The 18,503-nt window shown below is 38.4% G+C and overlaps 1 protein-coding gene across 2 annotated transcripts in view; it reads left to right on the plus strand.

The window, feature by feature from the left end:
• LOC149182905 (uncharacterized) overlaps positions 1–17,673 on the plus strand; it is a 103,642-nt gene extending 85,969 nt beyond the window's left edge. Inside the window, exons 2-3 of one of the 2 annotated variants that reach the window (XM_089416996.1) lie at positions 15,096–15,154; positions 16,090–17,673. In XM_089416996.1, coding sequence (XP_089273122.1) covers positions 15,096–15,154; positions 16,090–17,386 — 1,356 coding nt within the window. In that variant the 3' untranslated portion in view covers positions 17,387–17,673. The remainder of the gene's footprint in view (positions 1–15,095; positions 15,155–16,089) is intronic. The other variant, XM_089416997.1, reaches the window with a different exon arrangement.
• The last annotated feature ends 830 nt before the right edge of the window (positions 17,674–18,503 follow it).

An 18,503-nucleotide genomic window follows, 5' to 3' on the forward strand; every position in this document is an offset into this window, starting at 1 on the left:
CAATGTGGAGAAATACAAAGCCAGGTTTGTGGCTAAGGGGTATGCTCAGAAGGAAGAAATAGACTACGAAGGGACCTTCGCCCCAGTAGCCATGTATACATCTGTTAGAACTGTGATATCTCTTGCAGCATAGATGGGGTGGAGATTCATCAGATGGATGTTGTTATGAAACCAGCTCAAGAAAAGATAGAAAAGATAGATCAACGCCTTAGAATTCAGCCTCTTCGAGGGGGCAACCTCCTTTACATTACATAAATGAACAATTCTTGGATGATTCAAATGACAAAACCTCCTTTCTATATATAGGAGTCTAAGGAGTCACAATATAATCCAGCCGACCTAACAATAATAATATAAAGCCACAAAAATAACAATAGAGGGATTCTATGGGGCACAGAAATAACAATATGGGGGTAATAGGGGCACAACAATATAAATAAGGGGTATAACTACAATAGTAATGGGGTAATCACTAGTATTATAGGGACCCAACATGCCCCTCTCCTTCAAAAAAGTGTTGTCCTCAACGCTTGAGTAGTTCTGGATACTTCTGCATAAAATTCTCATCCTCCCATGTGGAATCTTCAGCGGATAAGTTCTTCCACTTGATAAGATACTCTGAAATTGATCGATTTCGTAGCTGTCGAGTTCTTGTTTCTGTGACTGCTTCCGGTTCCAATATAATTTTTCCTTCCTCGTCAAGTTCTGGCAATATTGTTTGAACTGGGAGCTTGTCGCCTATAACCTTCTTTAAACATGAAACATGGAAAACTGGGTGCAATCGAGAAGCTGCAGGAAGCTCCAATTTGTATGCCATAGTACCAATCTTTTGCAACACCTTGTACGGACCATAATACTTTGGTGATAATTTATTATCCTTCTTAGCTTGCTTTAGGGACATTTGCTTATATGGTTGTAGCCGTAGGAATACCCAATCACCTACATCAAAACTTCTTTCACTGCGATGTTGATCTGCCTGTTGTTTCATTCTATTTTGTGCCAACACGAGGTTATCCTTTAAGAGTTGGAGGACTTGTTGTTGATGTTCGATGTGATGTTCCACTGCCTGAACCTTAGAATTTTCTCTTAAATATGATGTGATGGATGGTGGTTGATACCCATAAAGTGCCATAAATGGGGTCATTTTTGTTGCTGTATGGAAGGAAGTGTTATACCACCATTCAGCCAGAGGCAACCATTTGACCCATTGTGTCTGTTTATCAGATACAAAGCAACGAAGATATCCTTCCAAACATTTGTTTACTATCTCAGTTTGCCCATCAGATTGAGGATGATAAGATGAGCTATGAGCTAACTGAGTACCAAGACAAGAAAATAATTCTGTCCAAAAATTTCCAGTGAAAATGGGATCTCTGTCACTTACAATAATCTTTGGGTTTCCATGTAGCTTTTGAATTGTTTCCATAAATGCAGTAGAAACTGTACTGGCTTTAAATGGATGTGATAATGCACAAAAGTGTGCATACTTGGTAAGTCTGTCAACTACCACCATGATGACACTCTTTCCCTCAGACTTGGGTAAACCTGTGATAAAATCCATTGAAACCTCCTCCCAACGTTGGCTTGGAATGGATAAAGGTTGTAATAGACCCGGTGTCTTAATTGTTTCAACTTTATTTTGTTGGCAAACCAAACATTCCGCCACAAACTTTTGAATATCTGATTTAAGGCCATCCCAAAAAAATTCCTTCTTAACCCTGTGGTAAGTTTTTAAAAATCCTGAGTGCCCTCCTAAGGGAGAAGTGTGCAATTCCATAAGAATCTTTTGTTTTAGCTGGGAATTCTTACAGAGGTATAAGCGATCTTTGTACCATAACGAATCATTTTTCCAGCTAAATGTATCAGACGTACTGGAATCTTGTTGTAGCTTTCGAATAAGTGCCCACACTTCTTCGTCATTCTTCCATTCCTCCCTTGCTTCGTTTATCCAATCTGGTTGGATAATAGAAATGGCGCACAACAATGCTTCCACATCCTCATCCTTTCTTGAGAGTGCATCTGCCACCACATTTTGCTTCCCTTTTTTGTAGATGATTTCAAAGTCATAACCCAACATCTTTGTGACCCACTTTTGTTGCTCTTCAGAGGATAATCTTTGTTCTAAAAAGTATTTAAGGCTATCATGATCCGTTTTTACCTTGAAGTGTCTTCCCATTAGGTAGGGTCGCCATTTCTTAAGTGCATGGAGTATTGCCAACATTTCCTTCTCATAAATAGCTTTGCTTAAAAACTTTCCCTTGATTGGACGACTTTCAAAAGCAATGGGTCTTTCATCTTGCATTAGAACAACACCAATTCCATTTCCTGAAGCATCACATTCCACAATAAAGGTTTTTGTGAAGTCCGGTGTAGCTAAGACCGGTGCTTGGCACATTGCCTCTTTAAGATGTTCAAAGGCCTTTGTTGCTTCCGGAGTCCATGAAAATGCATCTTTCTTCAATAATGTTGTTAGAGGTGCTGCTATTCTCCCATAATTCTTAACAAACTTGCGATAATACCCTGTCAACCCAAGAAATCCTCGCAGATGCTTTATGGATGTGGGGATTTTCCATTCCTTAATGGCTTTAATTTTGCTAGGGTCTACCTTAACTCCTTCATGAGATACAATATGACCCAAATATTCCACCTCCTGGACTCCAAAGAAACATTTGGATCTTTTTGCATATAATTGTTTCTCCTCCAATAGTTGTAGCACCCTGTCAACATGTTCAACATGATCCTTCCAAGACTTGCTGTAGATTAGTATATCATCAAAAAATACTAACACAAATTTTCTAAGGAATGGTTTGAAAATTGAATTCATCAAACCTTGAAATGTTGAAGGTGCATTGGTAAGGCCAAAAGGCATGACCAAAAATTCATAATGACCCTCATGAGTTCTAAATGCCGTTTTCGGAATGTCTTCAATCTTCATTCTGATTTGATGATATCCTGAACGAAGATCCAACTTGGTGAAGTAAATTGATCCATGCAATTCATCCAGTAATTCATCAATGACAGGAATGGGGAACTTATCTTTAATAGTGAGCTTGTTGAGCTCCCTATAATCCGGACACATGCGCCATGATCCATCCTTCTTGTGCACCAATACTACTGGAGCAGAGAAAGAACTTTGACTCGGTTGAATTATACCAGCCTCTAGCATTTCTGCAACCATACGTTCAATTTCACTTTTTTGGACATAGGGATATCTGTACGGCCTGATGTTTGGAGGAACACTTCCTGGAATCAGATGAATAGCATGATCATGATCACGCATAGGTGGGAGACCTTTGGGAGTCTCAAATACCTTGGAATGATTGTCCAGGACTTTTTGGAGATCTGGAGAAATAGATGATTCCAATGTGGAAACATCTAGCGAACATAATTGTGCAATTACACCTCTTTGCTCCTTTTTTAGAAGCTTTGTCATACCATTAGAGCTGATTATCTTTCCTGGTTTCCCTGCAATACCCCTTAATTCAACTTCCTTTCCTTCCGTAGAAAATTTCATGAAAAGTTCTTGAAAATTAAAAGCTATTGTACCCAAGGATTGTAGCCATTGGACTCCTAGTACAACATCAGCACCTCCCATTGGAATGGAAAGCATTGGGCTAGTCAATACATATTCTCCCATGGATAGCTTGATATTATGGCACTTTCCAGAGCAATTTATTGTTCCTCCATTTGCAATCATCACTTGACACTCTGGTGCTGGATATAGGAAGCAATTCAATTCTTTTGCTACCCTACAATGAATAAAATTGTGGGTGCTTCCTGAATCAATCAACACTATTACCTTTTTCTTCTTGATTTGTCCTTCTATCTTGATGGTTTGAGGAGTGGTAATTCCCGCCAATGCATTACAAGATATGGTCGGATTTATTTGTTCTTCATCTAGGCTTTGTTCCTGGAGTATATCCTCTTCTTTTGACCTTTCTTGCTCCTTTTCTTCTTCCTCTTCACAATCTATGTAGAATAATTTCTTCTCAGCACACTTATGACCTTTAGTGTATTTGCTATCACAACTGTAACAAAGCCCTTTTGCTCTTTTTTCTTCCAATTGTTGTGGTGTCAACCTTATAGGTTGTGGAAGACTAGGGGCAACAACACTTCCGTCTTTATAGTTGTGAGTGGTATGCTTCCTGGTTGCCATAATTTTGCTTTCCATTTTTCTTGCTAACCTGAATGCCTTCTCTAATGAATCAGGTTCCCAAAGGCGAACATCATGTTGGATATTATCCTTTAAAGACCCTATGAACACATCAATCCTATGCTCCTCTGGAATATCTTTTACCCTTATGTTCAATTTTTGGAACTCCTCAATGTGCTCCATTATTGAACCCTTTTGTTTGAGACTTATCAATTGGCTAAAAAAAGTGTTGCTTTTTGTATCCTCATAATGTGCTATCAATTCTTCCGTAAAAATTGCCCAAGTGATAAATTGTTTACGAGAGCAAAGCCATTGATACCATACAAACTGATTTGGTTCCAAATATAAAGTTGCCATACGTACCTTTTGTGTGTTTTGCACATTATTGAGATCGAAGAATTGCTCCATCTGTAATATCCATGTGGCGGGATCCTTGCCATCAAACTTCCTCATATCGATTTTTGGAATATGGTGAGTCTTCGATCCAACATTAGAGTCTATGGAATCATGATTAACATTTCTTTTGTTCTCATCATGAGTTTCCTTTACTACCCTTTCACCATTAGTGACCATTTCTTGTAGCAACTTATTCATATTTATCTTCAATTCGTCCATGTCTGTCTTCAAATCTATCTTCAAATCATCCATCTTAGCTTCCACGTCAATCATCTTAGCTTCTATGCCTTTCTTTAAACATCCATCTTAGCTTCTACACCTTTCTTTAAACCATCCATCTTAGCTTCTACATCTTTCTTTAAACCATCCATCTTAGATTCTGTTCCTTTTGTGCAAGGGACATTTGTTGCACTTGTTCTTGTAATTTTGATATATCATGTAGCATTTCTTCCTCTTCTTCATGAGTCATGCTAGAGCTTTCAGGTTCCTTACTAGGTGTTTGCATTTTCTTTCCTCGGGGCATCAGTTACCGATAATAATGCTCTACTATGCCCTTTGAATTCCTTCAAAATAAATTTTCAAACCAAGCTTAAGCAAAAATTTAAAAAATCTACACACCTTTTTTCACTTTGTAGGAGCTCGATATTGCCTCTGATGTATCTCTGTACTTTCCAATCATCTAGTTCTGAATTTGTGACCTGTAGTAGCCCTCTGTGTCCTCTTTCCAATGCCACAAGTCTGACCCAAATTGGATTCTCCAAGGAAGAGTTATGTGAAATCTCCCACAGTGACTTGCTTATAGACTAGTTCAGTAGAGCGAACTTGTACGACGTGCCACGAGTCACTGTTTCGACCTTTGGATCTGAAACATGCATACAAGAAACTACAGTCCGTCCTCTTTCTGTACCTTCTTACGAAATTTCAATCCGATCCCCAGAGAGAAAGTTATGACGATTTTCCCCAGGTCACCTGTTTTGAATGTAATTCAGGAGTCTGCAAAAAGACCAACTTCCTCAGATCATATCTCCGCAAATATCGCGCGAAAAGCTCTGAAATTCGGACCCAAGGTTCAGCGCGATTTCTTCTCAAATGGGTTTTTTTTGCGACTTCTGAAACGTCACAGAAAAAAAGTTATAGCGAAAATGCCACGATGACCTGTTTGGAGCAGCGAAACCCTAGAATCCAAAGCTCTGATACCAAATGTTATGAAACCAGCTCAAGAAAAGATAGAAAAGATAGATCAACGCCTTAGAATTCAGCCTCTTCGAGGGGGCAACCTCCTTTACATTACATAAATGAACAATTCTTGGATGATTCAAATGACAAAACCTCCTTTCTATATATAGGAGTCTAAGGAGTCACAATATAATCCAGCCGACCTAACAATAATAATATAAAGCCACAAAAATAACAATAGAGGGATTCTATGGGGCACAAAAATAACAATATGGGGGTAATAGGGGCACAACAATATAAATAAGGGGTATAACTACAATAGTAATGGGGTAATCACTAGTATTATAGGGACCCAACAGATGTCAAGACGACATTCTTGAACGGGGTAATAGAAGAGGAAGTATACATTGAATAGCCTGAAGGCTTTGAGACACATGAGAAAAAATCTCATGTATGCAGATTGAAGGAAGCCTTGTATGGGCTCAAATAGGCACCTAGAGCATGGTATGGTCGAATTGATGGCTACTTGCAGAAGATGGGATTCGTCAAGAGTGATGCAGATCCCAATCTCTACTATTTGGTTGTAGAGAATGAGCCTCTAGTCTTAGTATTATATGTGAATGATCTCTTCCTGACAGTTTCATCCAGGCTCATCAATGACTGTAAGAAGAATCTAGCCACAGAATTCGACATGAAGGATTTGGGACAGATGCACTATTTCCTAGGGTTGGAAGTTTGGCAGCAGAAGGGTGAGATCTTCCTTGGACAAGGGAGATATGCTACAGAAATCCTGAAGAGATTCAGGACGTAGGAAGAAGAATGATGCATCAGAATACGAAGATGTTGATCCCACCTTGTACAGGGAGCTCATAGGATCCCTGATGTATTTGGTCAATACCAGGCCAGACATTTGTTATGCTGTCAACACCCTCAGTCAGTTCATGGTGGAACCTAAGAGAATGCATTGGGCAACAACCAAACATGTTCTCAAGTATATACAAGGAACAATCGAGCATGGACTATTGTACACCAAAGGCAATGACATCAGGCTGAGTGGGTTCACTGACGTGGATTGTGCTAGAAGTTCAGTAGATCGGAAAAGTACCATTGGGTACTATTTCAACATTGGATCAGTGATGGCTTCCTGGTGGTGCAGGAAACAAAAATCCGTAGCTCTGAGCTCAGCTGAAGCAGAATATATGGTCGCGAGCACAGCTTCGTGCGAAGCCATATGGCTTAGAAAGTTGCTTGTGAACCTATTCAATAGAAGGATGGATGCGACTAGGATCATGTGTGATAATCAGAGTTGCATCAAGCTCTCCGAGAATCCAGTGTTTCATGATTGGTCAAAGCGCATTGATAGCAGGTGTCACTTTCTCAAAGACTGTGTCCAAAGAGGAGCTGTACAGTTGAGCTACACTCCTACAGAAGAACAGGTGGCAGACATTCTCACCAAGGCCCTAGGAAGAACAAAGTTCGTTTATTTCAGGGAGAAGATGGGGATGGTAAAGAATCCATTTCAGTAACAGAAATGGATAAGCATCAGAAGTTGCAGTGCAACTGTCAGCAGTGACAATGCTATGGGCAACATGATGCAACAGATTGAGAGGGAGCTGCAGTACAGATGTAGCTATGGCAATGGCAGTGTCATGGGCAACAGTACAAGGAGCAACAGTGAAGATGGTGTAAGGCAACAGGCCAAGCATCAACATAGGTACCGGTGCGGAAGGATCAGTGTGATGTTCAGTAGTGGAGCATTACTAGAGCACATTCCTCGCTAAGAGAGAGTGTTGATTTGTGGTAGCATCAGATGTGCTCTAGCCTTGAAATTTGGAGGAGAGGCTAAAGCACACGAGATCTCCAAGACCCAGTAATTGTTTTGAGAAATTCCATCCGGTTGAGGAGTTATTAAAATAATTAATATTTTTAATGGGTTCCTAAGTCTAAACTTAAGAAAATAAAAATATTAATGGGTATTAATAAAGATAAGGATGAGAAGGTTCTAAGAGATGAGGATCAAGTCTGTTTTAATCTTAGCGGTTGATTAGGGACTTAATCTTGGCCGTTGATTCATCAATAGGAAAAGTATAAGAGAAGACATGAGGGTCATTTGGAGACACACCAGTAGATACTCAGTATCTTAGGGAAAATCGATTGTCAAAGAGAAGGAGATCGATGTCAGAGGGAGAGTTGCAGGGTGGAGGAAGAGGGGGATTAGCAGCTGTCTGGGGAGCTCAGAAGAAGTGACTCAGGGACTCTGAGAGACAACACAGAGGGAGATGCAGATCAGTGAGACGCAGGGATAACGCAGAGAGGGACCAGAGCTATGTAGAGCCATGTAGAGTGATGCAGGGCTGACGCAGTAGAGTAAGGAAACTCTCCAGGGTGTCAGAAATTCTTGGAGAAAAGTCTAAGGTGTTTTCTCCTAGTGTTTATGTAAATTTTTCTGTAAAAGAGATTGTTGCTGAAGATTAATAAAATGCCTCCTCTGCTGCACTGGTTTTCCCGCATTGGGTTTTTCCGGGGACAATTGTCCAAAAATAACTGTGTTGATGTGATTGATTCTTGTGCATATGTTTATTTCTATATAATGATGTGATATCTGCAATAGAATTTATTTTAATATTTACTGAAGAGATTTCGTAAATAACTTATTGGGAATAATAAGTAGGTGAAATAAATCAATTGCTGTAGTAATAGAATTTCTGTTTAGAAATTTTCACACCTGCCAAGATACCAATAGGGATCTTGGTACCATCTAGGCCATCTGCCAAGGTACCAACCCTAAGTACCATCATACGGGCTTTGTTTAGCCTAAGGTACAACAACTCATCATCATGATCTGGTCGGCCCCTCAACCTTATGGTATATAGATTAGTACATATTCATCATGATCAAGGTCAAACTTCAATGAACTTCTATCTTCAAGGAGTACTAGTCACAAATGCTTACTCAATTCTTCAGTCCCCATTTTCTCTTGGCCTAGTGCATGACACATGAAGTAGATAATCATGTCTATCCCAGGGAGGATATACACATTCCTTCGCAAACAAAGGGAATATATCCAATCTCCTTCTCAACTAAGGAGTTGTGTCCAACATCAACTACTTTATTCTTTTAGTGGAGATCATAGTAATAGTAGCTACAAAGGCTCTTCGGCCTGCAACAACTCAGACTTGCTATAAAACCCCTCTCCTAGGGGAAAACCCAACCAAAATTCTCTTCTTCTTGTAGAACCAATTCAAAGTGAAACAACAAAGACCAAGACAACAAATTTCCTTCAACCACCAAGTCAACCCTCCAACCAATCATTAAACAAGACAAAGATGTTCAAGTCAACAAATGTTGACCACAAAATTTTTGCCCAAACAAAAGCCTCGACCTTTAATATAGTTTGCAATTTCGGCTTGCAACAATTCAGACCTGCTGTAACCCTAGTTACCCATTGCAACTCGCACATGTGGCATAAAACAGAGAATTTTAGGGTCGCTTCTTCTTCGCTTGGACTCCTTTCTTGCAATGATAAGACCTTCCTTTTTAGATTTCTTTGCCCTTCTTTCTTCACTAGTAATTGTAGATCTAACCTTAGATGATTAAGAGCACAAGAGGTCGAAGTCTTCACTTATATATAGTCTTCAAGTGTGGACGAATTCCCTTAATGAGGTTGACTTTTCAAGAGGAGAGGCCGACTTGGTGGAGGAGGTACATAATACATTTTTGACACAAATAATTTTTCTTTCTTGATATAAACAGCCCAAGGGTCTAATACATAATGACAAAGACGTTGACTCATGACACAAACCTAGAAACCTGCAATGGATGCTTTGACCTAGAGACAAAATAATTTTCTTTGATTTTTACAATATTTTTCTTTTCTTGTTTTGACAAGTATGTAAGAATTACATGATGTCATGACCCAAACAACAAATATGAAGACCAATACTAGTTACATTTTCAACTCCCTCTTAACTACGAAGGTATTCATAATTGTTCAACCGGTACAAGGACAATACTCACTTTGAAAAGTTCTTATAAGAAAAGTATTATAAACAACATGTACAATTCTAGGGATCTAGATACCATCTAGGCTAACTGCCAAGGTATCAACCTATCTTGGTACCATCTAGGCTACTTGCCAAGGTACCATCCCAAGAGGGATCTAGGTGTCATCTAGGCTACCTGCAAAGACACCAACCCTAATAGGGTTCTAGGTATCATTTAGGCTACCTGCTAGATACCAACTCAACAAGGATCCACGTGTCATCTAGGCTACCTTCCAAGACACGAATTCAACAAGGATCCAGGTGTCATCTAGGCTACTTTCCAAGACGCGAACTCAACAAGGATCCAGGTGTCATCTAGGCTACTTGCCAAGACACCAAATCAAAGATCTTGTTATCATCTAGGCTACCTGCCAAGATACCAACACAGATCTTGGTACCATCTAGGCCATCTACCAAGGTACCAACCCTAAGTACCATCATACGGGCTTTGTTTAGCCTAAGGTACAACAACTCAACCTCATGATCTGGTCGGCGCTTCAACCTTATGGTATATAGATTAGTACAAATTCGTCATCATCAAGGTCAAACTTCAATGAACTTCTATCTCCAAGGAGTACCAGTCACAAATGCTTACTCAATTCTTCGGTCCCCATTTTCTCCTCATGGCCTTCGCTAGACGTACGACTGTTAGTCCTGGTCTAGTGCATGACACATGAAGTAGATAATCATGTCTATCCCGGGGAGGATATACACATTCCTGCACACACAAAGGGAATATATCCAATCTCCTTCTCAACTGAGTTGTGTCCAACATCAACTACTTTATTCTTTTAGTGGAGATCATAGTAATAGTAGCTACATAGGCTCTTCCTTTTGCATCGTCATGTCATCAAAGATTGATCTTTTTGAACATCATTGAGCCATCTTCTAACATTTGTGATAGGGTTCATGTCATCAGTTTTGCACGTTACTTTCATGTTGTCATTAATGAAGGGATTATATTGATTCTTTTCAAACTTCAAGCTGATAATAACTTCTTTATGAAAGTGATCTCCTAGTTATTGTACGAACTTGTGTCCCAAGATGAAAAATATCTCGGCTTCATAATTGTCAAATATCATATGTTGGGCTTGTCTTAACATCCTTCACGTATTCTTGCAATATTATTCCAAGTAACAAAATAGCATGTTAATCAGATATCCAACAATAAATATAACATTAGACTTACCTTATTGTGACAACTTTCTCTTCATCAGCATCTTCAAGGTCCATCTCCATATGAATCTTCATTCATGCTTCAGAGTGCCCAAGGATCGAACTTGATTTATAGTTGTCAAAGTTAACTTCATTCTTTCTGGAGACTATACTTGATGTTGACTATCATTGTTATATTCATACAATCATAATCAATTCTTCCTTCATGATTCAGTTCCCTCCTTCCATATTCTATACCAACAGTGTTCCTTCAGCTCCCTCTTTCCATCATGCCCATTATGACGTTTTCCTTAAGTACGAGATTTACTTTAGTCTTGTTCTTACATCTTTTTAATACAATCATGTACCTGCAATTTTTTATCAACAAGCACAACCAAGCAAAATTTTATGTACAAGAGCATGATGTTAATTTTTGTCATTCTAGGGTTTTCAAAGGATACTACTAGGGTTTTAGTTACAAACCATAGATATTCCATGACCTGACCCTAATTAGGGTTTTCACTTTTAGCGGAAACATCAGTCCTAGGGATTTTGACTTTCAAGCCCTAGGGTTTACTCAATTCAACCCTTGCTAGGTTTTGATCATATACCCTAGATTCTATCTATAAACCCTAAAAAATCAAGAGATAGGGTTTTATAAGAGGGAATAAATAGTTAGGGTTTCAATTTTCACTTATTCTAGTGGTTTTCTAATTCAAGTTTCAACAAGGGTTTTCTAACCCTAGATACCAAAAATCTTCAACAATGTAAAAACCTAGATTCCTATGCCATCTTCATACCCTAACATTTTCATAGTCTTTTGGATATAAGAAAATTGTAAAGATCCTAACATACTTCATAAGCAATGATAATGCATTAATTGATCGTACCTCTTTTGTTTTTACTTACTTTTCAAGATAGGGGAGGTGCTTTGGTTTTCCAAGTTTTAATATGAGGCTCCCTCTGAATCAAGGCTTCTTCTTCAAAATTCTTTCAAGATTCAAATCTCCCTTCTAGGCTCCCTCTTAGTCTAGCTACAGACTTTTGACTTCATATTTGATGAATAGACTTTGGAATATACCTGCAATCCTCTTTTTCAGGGAGATCATGAAAGGATATAGTTAAATAATAAAATAAAGTTAGATATGAAATCAACAATAATATAATGAAGGAAAGGAAACAGAATATTTATCTCTTGAAAATAGAAGAAGCTCCCTCTTGTTCTTGCTTAGATTTAGACATCATTCAGGGATTTATTCAACTCATTTTGGGGTCTTAAGACTTCAGTATTCTATCCACCATCTTCTTTTGAAATCCTAGATTGGTTTTATCATAGACTTTTCATTCAATTGTTGATGTCAATGACAATGTTTTCAAGATCCTTTATAGGCTAGCTTCAAACTGGTCCAAGATGCTTGATGTTTTTCTTCAAGAACTTCTTTCAAAGTCTTCAAGAGTGGTACTTTCTTCAATGTGATTGTTGTGACTTCTTTCAAAACTGCCTTTAATAGAAACGCCATGTATGGTTCTTCAAAACAGACTTTCATTAGAGCTTCAATGCCTGAAAAGATCCTTCCACTGGAATAGATGACTTCACCCCTCACACTAGGTCTACCTTTACAATGCTTTTCCAGTTTGTGGTCTTATTTTGTCTTGCTGCCTTCAACAATAGGCTTGTTATCTATTATTGTTTTCTTGAATTCAGAGACACCTGTAGTCTCTTCCAGCCTCTTCCTTTAGATTGGTCCCTTTAGCTAGGACTTCCAATGATCACGAAAATTGGTCTAATACTTTTCAAAAGATGCGGGCTTGAGATCTCTTTGAGATGCCATACTTTGTTAGACAGTGGGGCTATATCTAGCCTTGGTCTCTGTATAAGGTGATTTCGCTGGCTAGGATGACGACTTCTAGGCTAGAGAAACTTCATGTCGGTTTCTCTAAATTGTGATTTCAGATCTCAATTTTTATTACAGGAATAGGTCTCTTACTGTGCTTCTCGGTCCTCAAATGAGATGGCTGCCTGAAGACTTCTTTTCGGTCTCTATAATCACTTCATAATCCTCGGATCTCCTTCCAGTCTTCGATCTTTTATTACAGGACTGTGGCCTAAGATCTAGCCTTACTGTTGCACACACGAGAATAGGCCAGAAAATATACTTTCTAACTCAGATCTGTTCTTCAACTAATTCGGTATCCAAAACAAGTATGCACAGTCAATACAAACCATTTTAAGTGATCTTCAAGCTGCCTAAAAAGTTGGCCTTAGCTCTGGTACCATGTTGGAAAATCCGAAAGGTAAAAATATTTTCTTATCTTGATAATAGCTTGTGAAATATTTATGCTTTATTATCTACTTTATATCTTCTTTTATCTTATTTTCATCAAGCAACTACCAAAACATAAAAGCATGAAGATCACAACAACAAAGAACACAGTGTGTAGGCTCTCAGCCAGGGAAAAACCCCTCTCCTAGGGGAAAAGCCAACCCAAATTCTCATATTCTTGTAGAACCAATTCAAAGTGAAACAACCAAGACCAAGACAACAGATTTCCTTCAACCACCAAGTCGGCCCTCCAACCAATCTCCTTTAAACAAGACAAAGATGTTCAAGTCAACAAGTGTTGACCACAAAATTGTTTCCCAAACAAAAGCCTTGGCCTTCTTAGTATAGTCTGCAATTTTGGCCTGCAACAACTCGGACCTGTGGTAACCCTAGTTACCCACTGCAACTCACACATGTGACATAAAACAGAGAATTTTAGGGCTGCTTCTTCGCTTGGACTCCTTTCTTGCAATGATAAGACCTTCCTTTTCAGCTTTCTTTGCACTTCTTTCTGCACTAGTAATTGTAGATCTCACCTTAGATGATTAAGAGCACAAGAGGTTGAAGTCTTCACTTATATATTCTTCAAGTGTGGACGAATCCCCTTAATGAGGCCGACTTGGTGGAGGAGGTACAAAATGCATTTTTGACACAAATAATTTTTCTTTCTTGTCATAAAAAGCCCAAGAAGGGTCTAATACATAATGACAAAGACCTTGATTCATGACACAAACCTAGAAGCATGCAATGAATGCTTTGACCTAGAGACAAAATAAGTTGAGCATGAAACCCATGCTGTAAAATAATTTTCTTTGATCTTTACAATATTTTTCTTTTCTTCTTTTGACAAGTACATAAGAATTACATAATGTCATGAGCCAAACAACAAATATGAAGACCGATACTATTTACATTTTCAACAGAAATGTGGAGGTAGTGAAATCTGATTGCAAGAATTCCAATAATCTGAAAACAGCTATACCTGAGAGATACAGTTTGTTTTTGTGAATTGACAACAATCAAATGAATTTCATGCTTGATTTAATATCTAAAAATAAAAGGTTTAATTTCTGTGGGAATGTCTTTGAAGTTGAAGTCAGTCTTATGTCCGTCCTCGTGTTTTCTTGCCACCTTTTATTGAAACAAACTTATTGAATACTTGTTTCAGCAAGAGAGATCTTACCAGTACCCTCCAAACAATTAGGCATTAAACGAGCATTGAAATATTTCAGGAACAAATGTTCTTCCTTTGAAAATGTGAAACCTTTATTCTAATTTGGATTTGAACTTTACACCGTTATATCTTGCATTTGTATGATTTTTAGAGGATCAAGAAAACTAAACCTTAATCCAAAGAAGCTTGTTTCTATTTAAATTTACCTGTAGCACGTAGGATGTTCACGGAGTTCTCTTTGAGAGCTTATTTCCTTCTAAATTTACTTGTAGGATGCCATCTAGATACAAGCAAGAACTAAGAAGATATGGTACTCTGTTTGTGGTGATTACTAAATTTATGGTACTTAGTACTCCATTTGTGGCCTGTCTAGGAAATTTGGTGCCATAGTTTTTATCCTTTTGGTGTGATCTTTGACTTTTTCTTCTGTTTTAGCCCCTTATCTGTGTTTTCAGATCTTTCTATTGTCAGCATCTTCTGAATTGCAGGGAAGAGTGTTTGTCAGTTATAATCAGTTGCATTATGCAAGTTTAGAATAAAAACCATTCTCTGGTTTGTATTTGAAATACATTGTTCTTGGAAATCATTACAAGAATTTCTATAGTGTTCACTCCCAATTTTTATGTTCTTATGCAACATACCTCATTATTTCTATCTTCCTCTTGCTTTGACAGAGTCCTTGTGAGCACGCCTTTTGCTTGACATGTGCAAGGAGTGATTTCAGCTGTTATTTGTAAGCTTATACTTTTCTTTTTCCCTTTGAGTGAATAGTAAATATTTTCCATTTCTGATGCAATAAATGTGTTGCACTTGGTGGATTTATCTGTGCAAAAGGAAAAACCAGTGTATTTACATAGCAGAACAAGAGATGCAGTAGAATTGGCATTATTAACACGAGAATATGATCCAGAGATTACAACTAGACATTCTATAATCTTTGTCTATGTTCATTCCATGATCTATACTTGACTATCATGGTCTGAATATCTTGCAGAATCATAATTAAGATTGGTTTGAGTGTGCACTTTAGCAATTGATTTATTTCATACATACATTTTACATCCTTTGGAGAGATACTCTTTTAGTTCAAATGATTAGATAAAATGACAGAAACTCTGCCTGGGAGCCAAAACATTTTCAGAAGCTGAAAGGTTATTGTGCTAGCTGGACCCTTGTTGTCAGGATAGTACATAACTTCCCTTGAATATGATCCTCAGGATCTAGATTGGACATTATTAATAAATTATCATGTCCTTCACATCAACAATTTTCTGGGATCGACCCTTCTATTATTTATTTTATCCAGAGATTTTGGCTCATCCACAAGACAATTAATGTCCAAATCCAATTTAATGGTTGGTTTATGGTAATAGCACCAGATTTCTTTATGTTGTGAGCATTCATGGGGGTGTTGATTTTGAATGTTTCCATTTGAAACCACCGTACATGACAATTAGAAGTGTTGCATGTATGTGACTACCTCCAACGCCTATGGCTTCTCAAAAAACATGCTTTAATGCAGCTTCTTTCTTTCTTTCTGGGAAGGAACAAAGTACTAGTGCATAGCCCATCAAGTGACTTTCAACCACCAGCATTTCTTCCTTTCTTTCCTGTGAAAATGTCTTCGACTCTGATTTATTAATCTTTAAGTTTTTTTACTTGTTTCAGGTGTGATGAAAGGATTCAAAATATACAAACTATAAAAATGCTAGAGGGAATTTTTATTTGTGCAGCTCCACACTGTTTTAAGTCATTTCTAAAGAGAATGGAATTTGAATTACATATAAATGAGACACACTGGGATTTACTTCAACCTATAGTTGAAAAAAATGAGGCACAAGAGAAGGATGTTCCTAAAGCTAGACCAGATTTATCAGATCCTCAGCTTAAGAAACAATCCGATTCACAACCTCGGGTATTGTCTCCCTCTCCTTCAGTGTCTTCCTTTCAAGCTCCAGAGCAGCAGCATCACGTGTCAGAAGCTCACTCTTTACAGTTTCACCCTATGGGTGTACTAGTGACATCTGCAACCTTTCCAGAAGAAAGGGATGACAAACCTCGAGATAACCAGTCTAAAGGATCATCTGGCACACAGCAGCAGGATATGAAACAGCTATCAAGGCCACAAATACATCATAAACAGTCCAACCACCACTGGCCACACTTTCAACAGCAGGGTTATGAAGGTAACTCAGGGGATAGTTCACAAGATATCTATCAAGAGAACCAACAAGGATTTGAGAAACCACACCATCAATCGCATCAGAAAAAGCATCCAAGATATATCCATGGAGAAAGGCATGCAACATCTCATGAACAACATCTAGACCTGCATGCAGACAATCAACATCATTGGCAACAGGAAAAGCCATGCTATGAAGATCTTCACCAAAACAATGCAGAACATCAGAACATGCATGCAAAGCAACAGCAAAAACAAATTTTAACAAAACCTGCAATTCAGCCAGTGATGCCATTGCAGTATCCGTATCATATATCTCCAGTGGGGGCTCAACAAAACTACAATCCTCAATATCACCCCACAAGTTTGGTCACTTTCTTGGAGGGGTTGCCAGTTCAAAATGGTATACAAACTTTCCAGGATAACAATCAAAGGATCCCTCCTCAAGCCTCAGCTATTCAAGAGTTTCAGCAAAACCCCTTCGCCCCTTGGCATGTAGGATTATCTCATGAAGGTACTGCAGCTGCTCAGGTACCACAAGAGGGCTGCATGGCTCCAGACCTACTTGGACAGTTCTCACATTTTCCAATTGATTACGGACCAGGCCAAGCAAGAATGCCTCTACCTCCCCCCTTGCATGGCTTGGGAACAGGTCCAGACCAGCCTGTGCAATATGAAGATTCCAATCATGCTTTGCTGGTACCTCCTCCTAAACGAGGTAAGCATCTAAATACGCATCCTCAGAGAAAGGCTGCAAAAGAGGTACATAATCTCAAAGGGTGAGATAGGAGGCCTGTTTTTTTTTCAACTCTGTATTTAAAATTGTCAAATCATGATTGATTAGGTTAATTCGTTGTTGATTTGACGTAGATTTTACTGAGATTTGACACCGTTGACTCCACATAGATCCATTGTATTCAACCAAGTTGATCTTGTAATCATGATTGATTAGGCTAATTCGTTGTTGATTTGACATAGATTTTACTAAGATTTGCCACTGTTGACTCCACATGGATCCAAATGTATTCAACCAAGTTGATCTTGTAACTGCATAGCAAACCTTTTCCGTATGTCTTTTCTTTCTTCTTTCCTGGGTGTTTTATCAAGTCCAGGGCTATTTTCTTCCTTTTGTTTTCACCACTTCATTAATTTTGCAACCATTGTATATATTTTTGGAGTTAGTAAATACATGTGTTGCTTGTGAGTCATGACATTGTCTATCAAGAAAGGTTTGGACACAACTTCGACTGTTTTCTTGGTAAATAGTTTGGATTGCACCCCATGACATGCCTTCCTTCTTATCTATTGATCACAGTAAGGGATGCTATTAGCTGTTCTCTCTGAACACTAATGCAGAAAGTGAAACAGATTGCGAGCTTTAGTTCTAGACAAATTCAGGCCAGCGGTGTCAGTACTTTTACGGAAGGTTTCTAGTTGAAATTACCCCTGATCTATGCAAAATATTTAGGAGAAAGCATACTCATACTTTCAATTAGTTATCTTATGAATGCCACTTTTACAGCAAGTACTGGATGCACAGCATTCACAATTTACAACTCAAGATTAAAGTCAAATATAGATGAGATATTTTGCTTTTATTCTGGTTGCAATGACAGAGAAAACATAGATGAGGTCCATGCTGGATGAACTGTCATGAAATTGTGATGGCATCACCGTGTCAACTTCAACTTCACATGCCAAACCTATCATACAATGATGCTTTCGGAAGGTTGAACTTCTCGAGATTGAAATGCTTATAATTTTGATCAACGTTGCACGAAGCGGGGACATTTTTTGGAAGCGGGGAAGCGGAAGCGTCATCTTCCAAAAATCTAGGAAGCGAAGCGTCTGCTATATATATATTATATTTTTTTGCATTTATACTCAAAACAAACATCCC

This window comes from Pinus tabuliformis, chromosome 3_2, assembly GCF_031772625.1.
Source record: "Pinus tabuliformis cultivar Carrire ecotype Pingquan chromosome 3_2, CPIR1, whole genome shotgun sequence".
NCBI classification, from domain to species: domain Eukaryota; kingdom Viridiplantae; phylum Streptophyta; class Pinopsida; order Pinales; family Pinaceae; genus Pinus; species Pinus tabuliformis.